This window comes from Nuphar pumila, chromosome 2 (genome assembly GCF_984573655.1).
Source record: "Nuphar pumila chromosome 2, dmNupPumi1.hap1.1, whole genome shotgun sequence".
NCBI classification, from domain to species: Eukaryota; Viridiplantae; Streptophyta; class Magnoliopsida; order Nymphaeales; family Nymphaeaceae; genus Nuphar; species Nuphar pumila.
Window position 1 is genome coordinate 13,005,851 of NC_143250.1, and position 18,505 is coordinate 13,024,355.

General features: G+C 36.1%; 1 protein-coding gene across 1 annotated transcript in view; it reads right to left on the minus strand.

Annotated features, from left to right (window-relative positions):
• The window catches only part of LOC149844800 (uncharacterized), a 93,665-nt gene that overhangs the window by 10,180 nt on the left and 64,980 nt on the right, over positions 1–18,505 (minus strand). The window contains exon 20 of the mRNA XM_089995288.1: positions 15,479–15,553. Coding sequence (XP_089851414.1) covers positions 15,479–15,553 — 75 coding nt within the window. The remainder of the gene's footprint in view (positions 1–15,478; positions 15,554–18,505) is intronic.

Sequence of the window (18,505 nt, forward strand, 5' to 3'; positions counted from 1 at the left end):
GGATCTTCGCTCTGATACCATGTTAGAATCTTCTCTGGAACCTGTGGAGAAAAGAGAAAGGAGATAGAAGAAGAAAGGGGTTGCGACTGTCACGATTTCAGTAAATGAAATCATGACCTAAACATTGTATTAATATGCTTAAGTGTACAGTATGGGTCCGGGTCTGGAATAATGCCCAGACCCGAAGGAAATGAAATAAAAAAAAATTGTACATACAATGGACTCGGGTCTTGATATCTAGACTCGTACGCCTAAACACACTTTTTCAGGATGAAGACCCATGTGCTAATATTTTGAACTTTTAAAGGGCCAATGAAGCATGGACTTTACTAAAAAAAATGTACACAAAAAAGATGCCATTTATTTGTGGGAGCTTAGAGACAAAATACATTCATGCAAGCAAGGAGAGCAAACTGTTAGAGAGTATTATGGAAAACTAAAAAGATTGTGGGATGAGATGGCAAGACATGATCCTATATGGAACACGCATAATGACACAACACAATGGAAGAAGTGTGTTCAAGAACAATTCTTTCAATTCATGAAAGGATTGAGAACCAAATATGAGCAAGTCGTATTGCCTATAATGAAATTACAGACAAAAAATAGCACTCTTAATGTCACTAAGAGTATACAATAAAGTGCATAAGCACAAGCTCTCAAAGTCAAGAACACTAGCCACTAATGGGCAATTACACAAGGACACTAAGACACACTCACAATAGCACACGAGAACAAACACAAAATAAAAACATAATAATTTATTCACCAATAATGCTTAAGAAAAGCATACAAACAATGTGAGAGAGATCCCCTATTTATAGGAGATAGACTACATGAAGTGGCTAGCCCAACGGCTAGTTGGGCCAGTCCCAACAGGTAGAAGATTTAAAAAATGCAAAAAAATAAAGTTACAAAAGTGCCCCTAATGGGCACTACCTATTACATCAATAACAACAACAACAACAACAACAACAACTACGCCTTCATCCCAAAACAATTGGGGTCAGCGATATGAACCAAACAAGAAATTCATTTTGGGTCTTCCACATGAATCCTTTTCCTCCAATCATTTCTATCAAATGCCATGTCCTCGGTGAGGTTCAAAGCATTCATATCCTTTCCTATCATCTCCATCCAAGTCTTCCTAGGCCTACCCCGACCTCTTTTAACTAATATATTTTTCCATTTCTCCAACCTTCTAACTGGAGCATCATTAGGCCTTCGCCGAATATGTCCAAACCACCGTAAACGATTCTCTCGCATCTTATTTTCAATGGGTGCAACACCTACCTTCTTACGTATCTCCTCGTTCCGAATCTTATCTTTTATTGTATTTCCACACATCCATCTAAGCATCCGCATCTCAGCTACACTCATTTTTTGAATATGATGTCTCTTGGCAGCCCAACATTCCGTACCATATAGTAAAGCGGGTCTAATAATCGTCCTATAAAACTTTCCCTTCAACCGCAATGGCATTTTACGATCGCACAACACTCCAGTTGCACTTTTCCATTTCATCCACCCAACCTTTATCCTATGATTTACATCTCCATCAATTTCTCCATACTTTTGAATGATGGATCCCAAATATTTGAAATAATCATTCACCGGTATTTCTTGCTCACCAAGCTTCACTACACTCCCATCACTACTTCGTTGCTTACTAAACCGACATTCCATATATTCAGTCTTACTCTTACTCAACTTAAAACCTCTAGCTTCCAATGTCTGTCTCCATAATTCTAACTTAGCATTAACCCCAGCTCTAGACTCATCAATCAAAACAATATCATCAGCAAACAACATACACCACGGTACATTTTCTTGAATTGATCTCGTAAGCTCATCCATCACTATCGCAAATAGGAAAGGGCTTAAAGCAGATCCTTGATGTAACCCAACCGTTATCGGAAAATTGGTTGTCACCCCTCCACAAGTGCGGACATTGGTTACTACTCCTTCATACATATCTTTAATTATACTAATGTACTTTAGGGAAACACCTTTCTTCATCATTGTCCACCAGAGAACGTCCCTAGGTACTCTATCGTATGCCTTCTCTAAATCAATAAAAACCATATGCAAATCTTTGTTCCTCTCTCTATATCTTTCAATAAGTTGTCTAAGAAGATGTATAGCTTCCATAGTTGATCTTCCAGGCATAAAACCAAATTGATTCTCCGATATCATAACCTTCCTCAACCTAGACTCAATCACCCTCTCCCAAAGTTTCATAGTATGACTCATGAGTTTTATACCACGATAGTTTGTGCAATCTTGTATATCACCCTTATTCTTATATAAAGGCACCAAAGTACTCTTCCTCCACTCATTAGGCATCTTATTTGTTCGCCAAATCAAGTTAAAAAGATTTGTCAACCATTCTAAACCTTTCTCTCCCAAGCATTTCCAAGCCTCGATAGGTATACCATCTGGTCCAACTGCCCTTCTAGATTTCATTTTCTTCAAAGCCTCTGCAATTTCTTTCTTTTGAATCTTGCGCATGAAGTCACGATTTATCTCATGAAAAGGAATGGAGAAGTCTCCAAGATCTTGAGCATGACTATCATTAAATAGCTTATCAAAATAATCTTTCCATCTCTCCTTAATCTCCTCATCTTTAACTAAAACCCTTTGTGTTTCATCTTTGATACATCTAACTGTTAGAAAGTGACTTGGAATACCTTGGGTTCAATAATGAACCCATACTTATGCACGTAAAGTGCAAATCTACCCATTAAAGGGAAACAACACACGCACATAATGTGCCAATACATAAAACCCATAAAAAGGGAAAAATATGACTTAAAGTCATAAGTTACTGACTTGGAATACATTGGGTTCAATAATGAACTCATACTTATGCACGTAAAGTGCAAATATACCCATTAAAGGGAAACAACACACGCACATAATGTGCCAATACATAAAACCCATAAAAAGGGAAAAATATGACTTAAAGTCATAAGTTACATATCATTGAAGAATAATGGAGAAGGGGTGAAAACCCCATTACAATGGAGCATAAGCTCCCCCAAGAATGCAAAATACAAAGAGGAAATCCCCTAATTATAAGCATGAAAAGGGACCACCTTGGGGTCTCCCAAAGGGGACGTTGGAGATCCCCCAACGGTCACATTTGTGACCGTTGGGGGCTCCCAACGTCACTTTTGGGAGGCCCCCAATGTGGTACGAAACCCAAAAATATAAAAAACAAAAAATAAAAATAAAACAAAAATTACAATGCATATTCCAATTGGAATATGCGTAAAATGCTTATTTACAAGAATACCCTTGAGGGTATTTTAGGAAGATAAAATATATATATTTATATATATATAAATAGAGATATGTATACATATATATATATATATATATATATGTATACGTATCTTTATATATATATAAATGTATATATGTACATTTAAGGATCAACATATTTTAACACCCCCCCTCAATCTTTGCGGGGAAACAAAAAGATTGAACAAAGGGCAACACTCCAAGAGGCTCCGGCAAGGATGCAATAGAACTTGAAAAGGCCTTCCTCCTATTGTCTTCAAATTTCCCGAACTATCCAGGGTACTTCTCTTTGTCCTATCTCCAAGATCCTGTGAAATAACAAAGAAACAAGTAAAACAAATCTTTGTACTTTTATTTAAATGGAACATTTCTAACTAGCACAGGTTAGAAGAGATGCAAATTATACAAAAATGACCCTAAAGTTTCAAAATCATATATCATGTTTAAAACAGAATGAGCGGAAGCAAATTATGCAGAAATAAATTGCAAGAATGCATAATGCATTCATAAGGTCCAACGTTGGACAAATATAACCCTATAATGGGGAATAACAAAATGGTCCACTAAGGGACACCACAATAAGCCTACGAAGAGGCATGATATACATAAACATTATTGAATGAGGGCCCAAAAAGGCCATAAAGAGCATATGCATATACTTATCATGAAATGAATTAATACTCAAAGAACTCATTAATGAACATGCTTCAAACATGTAATGAAGTGTCAAACAAGAGAAACAAAGTCTCCAAGCATACTTTAGGCAAAATAAACCCAAGAGTTCACAAGGTTTTAAAATCATTTATGAAAGACATACTTAATACACATTTTGCATATAAGGGTGGCAAAAACCATAAGCACTTAATATATAGATTAAATGCTAAGAAATCAACTTGATATGCATATCAAAAATATGATTTGCTTGAAAAACACAAGTCATGAATGAAATTTTGCAAATTTCAACAATAGTTTATCCATTACAAACATCTTCTTCATTAGTCCTCCAAAACCCATAAATCAAGTGTATAAGCTACTAGATCAAGAATATAAAGCCATTAAAGGCCAAAGACACACACAAAGGTGTGTAAAAGAACCTCTTGTCTACATATAATAATACTTGAAATAAGTGCATCTACGACAAGAACAAGAGAATACATGCCAACATGGACTAAAAAGTATCTCTTGTCTACGTAAAAAGAATACACTTAAAACCAAGTATGTTCAGCTACTAGAACAAGAGTAATAAGCCAACCATGGGCTAAAACATAATACATCTCTTGTCTACATATGATAGCACTTGAAATGAGTGAAATAAGCCAACAATGGGCATACATCTTAAGCGACTAGAACAAGGACACAAACGCCAACATAGGCTAAAAATCACACACCATGGTGTGAATCAACGTGCCTTGTCTACATATAAAAACACTCAAGACAAGTGTGTTCAGCTACTAGACCAAGAGAGCAAAAGCCAACAAAGGGCTAAAAACACACGAAGGTGTAATAAAATTCTTGTCTACATATGATGACACTTAGATAATGGGCATAAAAGGAAAAGACTTTTGAGGCAATAAACTTGTAATGAAAATAAACCTCGAATGAAACAATATTCCTTTTAAAACATGAATACTCATAACAATAACATTTTGGAATAAATGCATGTAAAAGTATCTTCAACAAGATGATAAAATAATATTCTTTAGAACAAATGTGTGAACATACACACACCAAGAACACTTGTGAAAAAACACGAACACATGTGCACAATAAGCACAACATTCGGAATCACAAATGTGCAAATGCACTCATAAGATTCATAAATAAAAGGTTGGGTTATAATCCCAAAACACCTTGATTTTAAATATACCTTAAAGCATTTAAGGTTTCAAACACGATATGTCCATCACATTTACATAGAAGCATCCATAATATCAATGGCCACAAGAGAAAAAATGAGTGACACACTCATAATTAGAGATCAAATAACAACTCATTTTAGAGTCCCAAGGTGCCCATAACTCACCTCAACAACCATCTATAATATGGAAGGTGGACAATCTAAAATGATACAACACGAGGTGCCCATAACTCACCTCGACAAATATCTCTAATATGACAATAATAAGGCCAAATAAATGATGCATTAAATAACATGTGATGGGCAAATATAAATGCCACAAAAGGGCAAAAAACACATAAGGAATCATTTTCCAAAAAGTTTTTACAAAGATGACCGATTAACAAATTGAATCAAAGGTCCAATATAATCCATCAAAAACAATTTTGCATAAACACGAATTATGCCTAATCTTTAAAAGAAGTCTTGTATCAAAAAGACCACAACATAAAGAATTCATCAAGACAATCAAGCTTTTAATCAAAGAAATCATAAGAACCGTAATGGTTCCCAAAGAAGGCTTTAACACAATACTCAAGGAAAAAGTACTTGAAAATTTATAGATTTGGGATTAAATCCCATACAACAAGTTTTAAATATTCTTTGATTGAGATGAGATATGCGGAAACGTACAAAGTGCTATAAGCACTTACAATGATTTAAAAAGGACTCAATATCTAAATTCATTATGTTTTTCACAATAAGAAATGTGCATAAAGGCTCCATAATGCAAAAATGTCTACGAAGAGACAATATACATGTAAGCACACAAGGCTTTATAAAAGATGTGCACGAAAGCATTCATACAATACTTGAACAAATACACACCAAGGTGTAAACAAACATGCACTAAGGCATGTATATCATAAAAAAAAGGGAATGCATACAAGCGCAAATATTTTGAGAAGCAAATGTGCACAAAATACAAAAATACACAAAAGTGAGCAAGTATGCACTTTATAAGAAGAGCAATGCTTGAAATTCTCAAGTTTTAATTATGTAATTACATGCTTGACAAGTGCAATTGAGGACAACTAAAGCTATATTATGGCCAATGTAGGCATTTTTTAAAGATATTATTAAGAGATTTCAAAACCTTATGAAAAATACAAACCAACAAGTTTATAAGGATGAAAAATGAAATCATTTATACCAAAAAAGGATGCAATAGATGACCTATGCATTCTATGTGGGAAATTCCTTTTTTTAAAAACAATCTTTCCTAATGGTTTATCATAAATAATTTTTCAAAAAAAAAACATTGAAAAACTTTTTAGGAGTTCTTATAAGTTATCATTAACAAGAACTACTTTAGGATTCAACAAAGATTTTAGATGTGAGAGATTCTCATATAATGATTATATCAAATTTTTCAAAAATGCACTAAAATCCATAATCAAGAGAGGAACTCAAATCAAATTAGGGTTCATATGAGAATTAAGAAATTTTAAGCAAAGATCATTATTTTAGTAAGAGATCATATATAATTTTAAAAGTTAACTTATAGGTCAATCATGAAATACTTATTTAAGAACTATAAATCTCACATAATTGAAGGTAATTTTTAAAAACATAAATTACTATTATATGCTATGAGTAGTTCGATAAATAGAGACGAATTTTATATTTGGACAACAAACGATTTCACCAAATTTAGAAGGAGATATTTTCAAAATATATAAGCACACGAAATGTGAAAAGAAATAATTCAACTATCATGACCATCAAAACGAACAAACTATATGCAAGAAACATACTTTCAAATGCATAATACTTTTTGAGAAAAGGGATACATACCGAATAACTTCAAAAGCATAATACTTTAGGAAGAGCAATGAATACTTCACCATTTCTTGAACGACACGCTTTCCGTTGCACCAAGAGACAACCCCATCGTGACCTTGCTCTGATACCATGTTAGAAAGTGACTTGGAATACCTTGGGTTCAATAATGAACCCATACTTATGCACGTAAAGTGCAAATATACCCATTAAAGGGAAACAACACACGCACATAATGTGCCAATACATAAAACCCATAAAAAGGAAAAAATATGACTTAAAGTCATAAGTTACATATCATTGAAGAATAATGGAGAAGGGGTGAAAACCCCATTACAATGGAGCATAAGCTCCCCCAAGAATGCAAAATACAAAGGGGAAATCCCCTAATTATAAGCATGAAAAGGGACCACCTTGGGGGCTCCCAAAGGGGACGTTGGAGATCCCCCAACGGTCACATTTGTGACCGTTGGGGGCTCCCAACGTCACTTTTGGGAGGCCCCCAATGTGGTACGAAACCCAAAAATATAAAAAACAAAAAATAAAAATAAAACAAAAATTACAATGCATATTCCAATTGGAATATGCGTAAAATGCTTATTTACAAGAATACCCTTGAGGGTATTTTAGGAAGATAAAATATATATATTTATATATATATAAATAGAGATATGTATATATATATGTATACGTATCTTTATATATATATATATATAAATGTATATATGTACATTTAAGGATCAACATATTTTAACACTAACCATACTCAAATCCCTCGATTTCCTATCTCTCATCTTTGCAAGCCTATAAATATCCTTCTCGCCTTCTTTGGTATCCAACTTGTCATAAACCTCCTTATATACCTTAGCCCTCGCGTTTCGAACTACTTTTTTAGCTTCCTTCTTTGCTATCATATACTTCTCCAAATTCTCATTATCACGACTCTTACTTAGATTTCTATAACACTCTCTTTTAACCTTAATAGCTAATTTGACATCCTCGTTCCACCATGATGTATCCTTACCTAGTGGTGCACCGCCTTTAGACTCACCCAATATCTCCTTAGCCACTTTTCTCATGCCACCCGCTATCTTATTCCACATTGATTCTGAATCCTCCTCGAGACACCAATCAACTTCTTTAACTACTTGCTCTACAAACATTCCTTGTTTAGCTCCTTTCAGTGCCCACCACTTAATTCTAGGATCTATCCTATGTCTATCCCTTTTGCGGCATTGTCTAATTCTAAGATCTAAAATTAAGACTCTATGTTGTGTAGCTACACTTTCTCCCGGTATAACCTTACAATCGATGCAACAACCCCTATCTCTCTTTCTAAGTAGGAAAAAATCTATCTGACTCGTATTAACCCCACTTTAAATGTTACTAGGTGAGACTCCCTCTTCCTAAACCAAGTGTTTGCTAAGATCATATCATAGGACAAACAAAAATCTAAAATCCTTTCTCCACTTTCATTTCTTTCTCCTATACCATAGCCTCCATGGATACTCTCAAATCCATCTCTACTAATGCCTACATGTCCATTAAGGTCACCGCCGATGAAAAGCTTTTCTCCATAAGATATCCCTTGTACTACTCCATCTAAATCTTCCCAAAATTGATGCTTAATGGAATCATCTAAACCTACTTGAGGTGCATAAACACTAATAATATTAATAATATCCGTACCTAATACTAATTTAATAAGTAAAATTCTATCACCCTTCCTACGAACCTCAACTACATGATCTATAAACTGACGACTCATAACAATCCCTACTCCATTCCTATTCCTATTTATTCCTGTATACCAAATCTTATATCCCCAAGGTTCTATCACTTTTGCTTTCTCACCTACCCATTTGGTCTCTTGTAGACATAAAATATCAATCTTTCTCCTACACATAACATCTACTATACCAACTTACCAGTTAAAGACCCTATGTTCCAAGTGGCTAACCTAATTTTATGGTCTTGGACTAACTTCTTTACCCCCACCCGTCCAACAAAGTGAGGGAACCCTTGCCTATTTGACACCACACCCGGGCGCCGGTGTGACGCGTCGCTTCTGGGCGACGACCTAGCAACCCTTGCCCATTTATCACTGCCTCCGGGCCTAGAGAGTACAGCGCGTCGCTCAGTAGGGAACGCCCCAACGAAATTTTCATATTGGTTCATTTTCATAGGGTATGACTAAGTTTTTATGTTGGCTGTCACAGGCCTACCGCAACCCTCCTCCTTTATCCGGGCTTGGGACCGGCAGTGTATAACTAAACACAGGCGGACTACCTATTACATCAATATGAAAAGAAAAAAATGCCCTTAATTGGCATAGCCTATTATAAATAAAAATAAGTATATATATAGTATATACACTAATAAATATGTATATACAATGTTACAGCAGGGAATGTGTTAAATCCATTGCTCAAGGATCTAATTGCCACCTCACCAAGTCAAGAGGGATTCCTAAGTCAAAGTGGGGCCCAAGGAAATTATGTGGTTGCTGAAGTGGTACCTCTCCATGAGGAAAAGCCAAACGATACATGTCCACACCAGCTTGAACGAGAGAAAGCCAAGTGGGGCCCATAGGGTGTGGCGTCAAATTGGAAAGAGAAGAAAAAAGAAATGGAAAGTGGGGGGTGCTCCTACTTTCCAATATATGGCCCTTGTTCAGCTTGCATGCATAATTAACTGGAACTTTTTCACCATACCCTTGAGGTTTCTCTATGTATACTTCTTTGAGATCACCATGTAGGAACACATTTTTTACATCTAGCTGACTCAAGAACCAGCCATGATCTATTGCCAAAGGGAGAATAATTCTAATAGTTCTCATTTTCACCACTGTACTAAACGTTTCTTCATAATCGAGCCTTTGTTCCTGAGTAAATCCTTTTGCAACCAGCCTTGCTTTGTAGGTTGAACGAGAGAAAGCCAAGTGGGGCCCATAGGGTGTGGCGTCCAATTGGAAAGAGAAGAAAAAATAAATGGAAAGTGGGGGGTGCTCCTACTTTCCAATATATGGCCCTTGTTCAGCTTGCATACATAATTAACTGGAACTTTTTCACCATACCCTTGAGGTTTATCTATGTATACTTCTTTGAGATCACCATGTAGGAATGCATTTTTGACAACTAGCTGACTCAAGAACCAGCCATGATCTATTGCCAAAGGGAGAATAATTCTAATAGTTCTCATTTTCACCATTGTACTAAACGTTTCTTCATAATCGAGCCTTTGTTCCTGAGTAAATCCTTTTGCAACCAGCCTTGCTTTGTACCTCTCAATGCTGCCATCTGCTTTATGTTTTATCTTGAAAACCCACTTAGAACCTTACATTTCCTTGTTCATTGCCTAAATTTATCTGTTAGATTTTGCAGCTTAACTGTACGATTTTGGTTCCTCATTTTTTATGACAGCAATTATGAAAAGTTGTTGCTTAATACTGAAATTTTCATAACTTACCCAGCGATCAATGGGATGTCACACTCTTTCAGATCTTCTAGGTGTTTGAACACCTACGATGTCTGATGCAGCAGTGTTCCCTTGTTTCAGATTATTTTCTGTTATTGTCTAATCCCTGCACTCATACACAATACCTTTGAATCTTCTGTCCATCATGTCTAAATTGTCGGTTGGCTGATCTGATACATTATGCTTCTCTATTAGGCCTTCTGAGTCATCAAACTTATCATCATATCCATACAGAATAAACTGTCATCTAACCAAGGCTGATATGATTGATTGGATTGCAGTCTGACACCGCTTTGAATGTTGTCCCCATTTCTAAAATTTTGTTTATCAAAAATGATGTTTCTTGAAATGTGAATGCGTTTATTTTCAACATCATAGCATCCGTAGCCCTTGTAATCATTAGCACATCCAACTAACATGCAAATATATGCATTCTTGTCAAACTTAGTTCTCAAAGACGCATCAATATGAACATAACAAATACATCCATACACTTTTAAAAATCCATAGTCAGGGTGTTGTCCAAACAGTTAGTAGTATGGTGATTTGCGTTGAAGAACTTTCATAAGTAGCATATTAATTACACGGACTGTTGTATGGAATGCTTCAGTCCATAAATAGAAAGGGACACATCCTTCATGCATCATAGTGAGGGCACTTTCGACGATATGTTTATGCTTCCTCTCAGCAAGGCCATTTTGCTTAGGGGTCCGGGGACAAGAAATTGTTCGATTAATTCTATTTTCCTTAAGGTATTCAATAAAATCATTCGAAGAGTACTCGCCTCCACAATCACACTGGAAGTTACGAATGGACAATGAAAATTCATTGCGAACATATGCATGAAAGTTCTTGAATATTTTGAAAACTTCATGCTTATGTTTTATGAAATGTATCCAAGTATACCGAGAATAATTATCAATGAATATAACATAATAATGACTTCCAGAAGAAGAAACCTTGAGAGTTGGTCCCTATACACCAGAATGAACAATATCAAATAATTTAGAAGCTCTGGAATTAAAAGAAGTAAATAGAAGTATATGAGTCTTTGAAACTTGGCAACTAGGATATATCTTATTTGACTAGGAACTCAAACTGGACAAAGGAACTAAACCATCAAATACAAGCTTCTCAACAAAAACCTTATTACAATAAACTAGGCAACTATGCCAGACTCTTGGTTGTTTAGACTCAGACTCATTGACAAAACATGAAGATAAAAAACTTTTGAACTTTTCTACAGGATTGTCGAGGACTTAAAGTAGAGGATTCTCCATGAAGAGATACATATTCTCTCGTCTCTCTCATTCATTCAACGTCCTCTTCATGTGAAGATCCTTCACATAAACAGGAGCGAAACAACGCAAGAATTTGTATCATCAACAAGTTTAGAAACAGACAAGATTTTTTTATATTAGGAACTAGAAAGACATTTGACAAGCACATATTAGGATCAGACATAGGAATGACAACTTTTCCAGTGTGAGCGATGGGATGATGAGTCCCATCTCTACTAATGACTCTATCTCTATCAAAATAAGGACTGAAAACTTGAAATTTATTTTCATCTCTGGTTATATGATTGGCTGCCCCAGAATCAACGTACCACATTTTGCTTTATGTTCAGCCCTGCTATAGCAGCCAGAAGGAGTTGATTATCGATCGGTAACTGTACTTGATGCCCTGGTTTCCCATATGGACTTGATGCATTCTTTGCTCGAGAGTTTGCCTCCCTGAAATATCTCGAGTCTTCTTTGTACCAACAGTTAGCTTTGACATGTCCCGACTTCTTGCAGATATAACAAGTGGAAATCCTTTTATCTGCGTAAGAAATGAGAGTATTCGAGAGTGGGAGAAGTCTACGACCTCCCTGATTTTCTCCCCGGCCTCTGCCTCATCCTCCTCTCATACCTCCTCTTCCTCTTCTGAATTGGGTATTCGACATAAGCACCTGATGATTATTTGCAGAACCTGATGAACTTTCCGTTGTACCTGTCAAACTCATTTTAAATTGAAGAAGCTTTAGCAATAAGGCTTCAAATATAGGAAGAGCATTGAAACAAGATAAGGTGGTATAAAAAAACACTGTATTCAGGTCCTAATCCGTTTAGGGCCTGTTGTAACTTGTCCTTATCAGGAACCTCGTAACCTCATATCCGACCATGGCAAGTTGATTTGTAATCTCTTTCATCTTGTTAAGATACTCGATAATGGACATAGAGTCCTTAATATTCAAAAATTCTTTCTTCAAAAACATCACCCTTGCCTCTAAGACTTGGGAATATGTCTGCACAAGCCTACCCCATAATTCCATGGTTGTGCAGTCAGGAATGTTGTTCAAAATCTCTTGTGATAGCGTAGACGTGATATAAGCAACTAGTGCTTGATCATGTTTCATCCAAGAAACAAAATCTGAATTTCGAACGTGCCCAGTAGCAACCACAACCCTTTTTCATTCTTTTCTTTCCGCAAAATGAATTTTGTTGGAGTCTTGACTCATCCATCCAAGTGTCCAGAGAGATCTTGGCTATAAATAAAGAGAATTATTTGACGCTTCCACGTCAAAAAAAATCATATGCTTAACTTTTCAGAAACTAGCTGATTAAGAAAGCTAGCTGAGAGAACAGATGAAGATGAGGATTCCATGTCTGAACAATTCAAGATAGGAAATTTCTGCCGACACTTGCTGCTGACACCCACAAGTCTGACTACGTTTTTTGTTTTTTTTTTTGTTTTTGTTTTGGTATATCAGATCAGAAAAGATAACAAATAATCATTTTTATTAGCAGCAAACAGGTAAGACAATAATAAAACAAATATGAAAGAGTTTGTAATGGAAATAACTGAAGAAATCTTTGGGATAACGGAAATATTTGACTCAGATCTGAACCAAAGTGAAACAACAATGAAAAATATTTGATTCAGACCTGAACAGAGATTTGATTCAGATCTGAATGAAATTGAAACAGCAAAAAACAAGAATTAGATAATGAGAATATTAAAGGAATAGGTAGCCAGAAACTTTGGGATAAGGATGAGTATTTGATTCATATTTGAATAGGTAGCGAGAATACAAAAGAGGAAATTTTATTGAAGCAAAATACAACCCAAACGATAATGGGTTTTCTTCGCTCCCTTTTTTTTATTAACGTCAATAAAGAAGAAGAAAGAAATCTCTATTTTGGACTATCGGTGATCAGAGAGGATACAAGTAGAGATATTTTGGAATAGAGGATAAAAAAAACAAATAAAGAGATGAAAAATAGAAGGAAGAATGTATTAGGGAAGAAGGAATCGATAGAATGAAATAATAAGAAAGAAGTGAAAGCCAAGAAGACTTACTGAATAGAAGATCAAGATCCGATCGCACACTCTGATACCATGAAAGAATGCAACACTTCACCGTGTGAAAAAGACCAACAGAGGGAAGATAAGAGAAAGGAAAAATTAGGGCTGCAGGAATCAATCACACACCTCATTGTGGGTCATGGTTGCTATATATCAATAGTAATAAAAAGTTACAAAAGTACCCTTATTTAATATACTTGATAATACAATTAAGATGGGGGCATTAAAGTAAAGAGGAAAATAATAAAACACATGGCTATTACAAACATTATAAAACTGCCAACATGGGTTTGGATCCAGATTTTGATCCTGACCCGAAACCTCACGTCCCAATAGGAACTCCTATGGAGGATCTCACATCATATCATTAAATGGTTGGAGCTCTCATATATTTGTCTATCATCCAGCCTGATATCTCTCATGTAATTCATACAACGAGTCAATTTCAACACTCACCTACAACAATGCATATGAGTATTGTCATGAGGATAATTAGATATATTCAAAAAACTACTTCCAAAAAACTTTTATTATAATATCTTTCCTTTCTAGATTCAATTGTGTACTGATTGGGGAGGTGATCTTAATGATCGTCGCTTAACTACTGGTTTTTGTATTTTTTTAAGTGACTTTCACATCATAAAAGTGCAAAAAGTAGCAAAAAGCTTCTCTTTCATCAATGAAAGTTGAATACCGAGCAATGGCCACCACCATATCAGAGGTTGTATGGTTGAAGCGACTACTTGAAGATATGAAGGTGCACCTGATGATGCCCTCAAAGCTTTGTTATGGTAACAAGTATAATTTACATTGTTGACAATTATATGTTTCATGAGAGAACTAAACATATTGAGATGTATTGCTCCTATGTTCGAGAGGAGTACTCGAAGAAGACCATATCGTTGTCTTATGTGACTTCTAAATATCAATTGGCGGACTTCTTCACCAAGACACTACCTTATTCTAAGTTTTATTTTCTCCTTGACAAACTTTCAGTGATCTCATTGTAAGTTTGAGGGGGAGTGTTAACATTATATATATATATATATATATATATATATATATATATATATATTGTGTCTTTGAGTGTATTTAGGATATTTGTATATTTTTTATTTTTTCTATTTTTATTTGTAATTTTATATTTTATATTTTATATTTTATATTTTTTGTGGTGTGCCCATTAGGGCCATATTGGTCATTGATAGGACCAACTAGCTGTTAGAGCTACCTTAGCTGTTAGGAAGCTCTAACGGTTAGATGGGCTTCTTGTGTTGTGTATATATATGGGACTGATGTCCTTATTTTGTAAGCAAGTTTTGTGTGTTCTTGTGACTGATAAAATATTTTCTCTTTTAACATTATGGGTTGCTCTTGTTGTCTATATGCCTTTGTGAGTGTACTCTTGCACTAGTAGGCATTGCTGACTTCTTGAGGTATCATTTACAGTTTGGAGTCTGGATTTCTTTTTTTACTGCAGCATGCAGAATTTCCAGAGATGATTGAACAGGCAGACCATTCCCAATCAAGACACACCTAATCCAGACACAAATAAATGAAAGCCACCACCAACTATGTAAACAAATGACATTTTCTGGAGGAGTTTTTTAAAGTGCAGATTAACATGGAAAGATAAATAAAAGGTAGAGCATGTGAGGTGAACACCTGCAGTATATTATCCAGTGCAGCCTTGAACTTGTCCAGAGGAAGATCAACGAGCCTAGGAAAAATAGGAAGAACCTGAAATGGTACAGAGAACATCAGCATAAATTTTATTCATAAATGTATAACTTGTCCAAAAGCATTCTGACAAGCTTTTCCACAAGTATATGCTGCATTGGCTAGTAGACCATCATGCAGTACAATGGTGTAAGATTCATTACAGGGGCTTCAAGTTTGAACTTTAGCCATTTGCCACAAGGATAAAAGTCAGGGTTATGAACATTTAAAGTTTAAGTTCTTGAAGAGTAATTTTCTAGAATGTTAGAGTGGATCGAACACCTCATGAAGAAAGTGCACACTCAATGACTTAGAGATCCAAGTCATAAGGAAGTAAGGAACAATCAGTTCTACTGATAGAAAAATCACAGGTAAATGTGCTTGCCACCAGTACTTGTTAAATAGTTTCCCTTGTTCATCATAACGATACAAATCCGTTGTACCTTAAGGAAATGTTTATGAATAAACTGAAAAAATTTGCATCTGTATTAACATATATAACTGCAAATCACTTTATTCCGATCTTTAAATAATTTTACCACTAGTGCAAATTTTATAGAAAAAAAAATCAAGACTAGTGCAAATTTAAAGCTTTTCATCTTTTCTTAGTTACTATCACTTGAGATGCAATAGATTACTCATACATGCATCTGTTAAATGGGTTGGATCAGGTTGGCACTGTTAGTTTTGGATCATGGATCCGACCCGCACCACATTCCAAGGATCCATCTTCGGATGCGTGGCATGTTTGTAATTAGTTTTTACTTCTTGTGTAATGTCATACTATGTACAACACTTATAAATATTAAGTAAAAGAGGGAAAACCCTATTGCCGCCAACACCTCTCTTCTCTCTTTACCTCATCTCTAACCCTTGCAGGTGGATATTTCTGACATGGTATCAGAGCACAGGCGCAGAAATCAATCATCTAGAAGGCCTCTAAAGACCAACACATGCTGCTAAAGAACGTAGGTTTATTTTTGTCCCTTCTTAATCAGTTTTGCTTCTTTCCTCCTTTTTCTTATAAATCTTTCACGTCATTCCAGTTTTTCTTTTTTTGGTTCTTCTCATTCTCAATATTTCTGGTACGCACGTCTTAACATCTTGTTTCAGTATGCCGAGTTTTTGTTTTCTCCTCAAAATATTTCTGATTCTTTCCCTTTTTCTGGTTCACACGTTACTATTTTCTGTGTAACGTGTGTGCTGATATCTTTTTCAGCACACAGCAGCATTGTTGCTTCCTTTTCTCTGTGTAACGTGTGTGCTGGTATCATTTTCAGCACACAGCAGCATTGCTGTATCTTTTTTTTTCTCTGTGTAACGTGTGTGCTGGTATCATTTTCAGCACACAGCAGCATTGTTGTTTTCCTCTTTCTCTGAATAACGTGTGTGCTGATATTATTTTCAGCACACAGCATTGCTGTCTCCTCTTCAATACACTGTTATCCATGGATTCCATGTTGAACCCTAGTTTTCTTACTCACCTCATGACCCACAAGTTATCTCATGATAACTACTTACTTTGGAAACGTCAGATTGTGTCTTTTATTCGCAGTCATGGTCTTTATGGGCATCTAGATGGGCGATCACCCGCCCCACCTACACATATCATGCAAGAAATAACAGGTGAAGATGGGAAGGTGAGTCAACTTCGAACCACCAATCCTGCTTATGACATATGGGTACAACGGGATCAGACATTAGTTGCTTACATAACTTCCACACCTTCTGATTGTATTTTACAAACTATTTCTGATGATCAATCTGCTGCCGAGTTGTGGAATGGACTAGTTCATTCCTTTTCTCAGGTTTCTGAATCTCGAGCTTTGCAACTCAAGTGGCAATTCCAATCCATGCGAAAAGGAAACAAATCTATTACAGAGTTCATGGGGGATGTCAGGGTTATTACAGATCAGTTAGCTGCCATTGGAAGTCCTGTATCAGATAAGGACATGGTACAACAGGTATTAGGAAGCCTTGGACCTGAATATCGCATGTTTTGCACAACACTCCAGGTTATCTCAGTTCTTCCATATTTTGATGATCTTCAATCTAAGTTTTTGCAATATGAGGTCAGTTTAAATCAGGAACACGAGTCAGATGATACTCATCCTGTGATGATGGCACATACGCCTATTCAAACAGGAGCCTTATTTACTCCTCGTCCAAATGGAACAACTATAAACAAAGGAGGATTACTACCTACACCAGCTGGAGGAGGCCTTGGCTCAGCCAGTGTACCACGAGGGGGACATGTTCCTACTTGTTTTCTATGCAACAAGCGGGGACATGTTAAAGCAAATTGCTAGTACAATCCTCAGAACCGGAACAAAACAGGGAGGTCAGGGCAGAGGGCAACTCAGACGTTTGCACGCACTCCTCAGGGACAGGTTCTTCCACAGGACGTACAAAATATCCTTATGACTACTTTCAATCAGATGAACTTGCGTCAAAATGATGATAGTATATGGTATATTGATTCAGGGGCAGCAACACATGTTACTTCTGATGCAGGTAAATTTTCTCACTTGACTCCTTACACTGGAAATGGCACTATAGTCATAGGAGATGGATCTCACCACCCCATATCTCACACTGGAAATGTCTCCCTTTCTTTGCCTGAATCTCAATTACCCTTGTCAAATGTCTTACTCACACCTGCTATTCAAAAGAATATTCTATCTGTGTCTAAATTAGTTGATGAAACAAATTCTTCCGTTGAATTTACTCCTTCTGTTTATCTTAAGGATCTTCACACCAAGAAGACGCTCGCTAAAGGTGAACGGCGCGGGAACATGTACGTCTTTGAAGAATCTAATGTGCCTTTGAAGACGTCGTCTTCCGTAGTCGTGGCTTCTTCAGCTCCTTCCATTCCAACATTTTTGAGTCGATCCACAGATCATAGTTCCTCATCTAGAGTCTTGAAACTTAATAAGCCAGACTTATGGCATCTTCGTTTGGGTCATTGTAGTC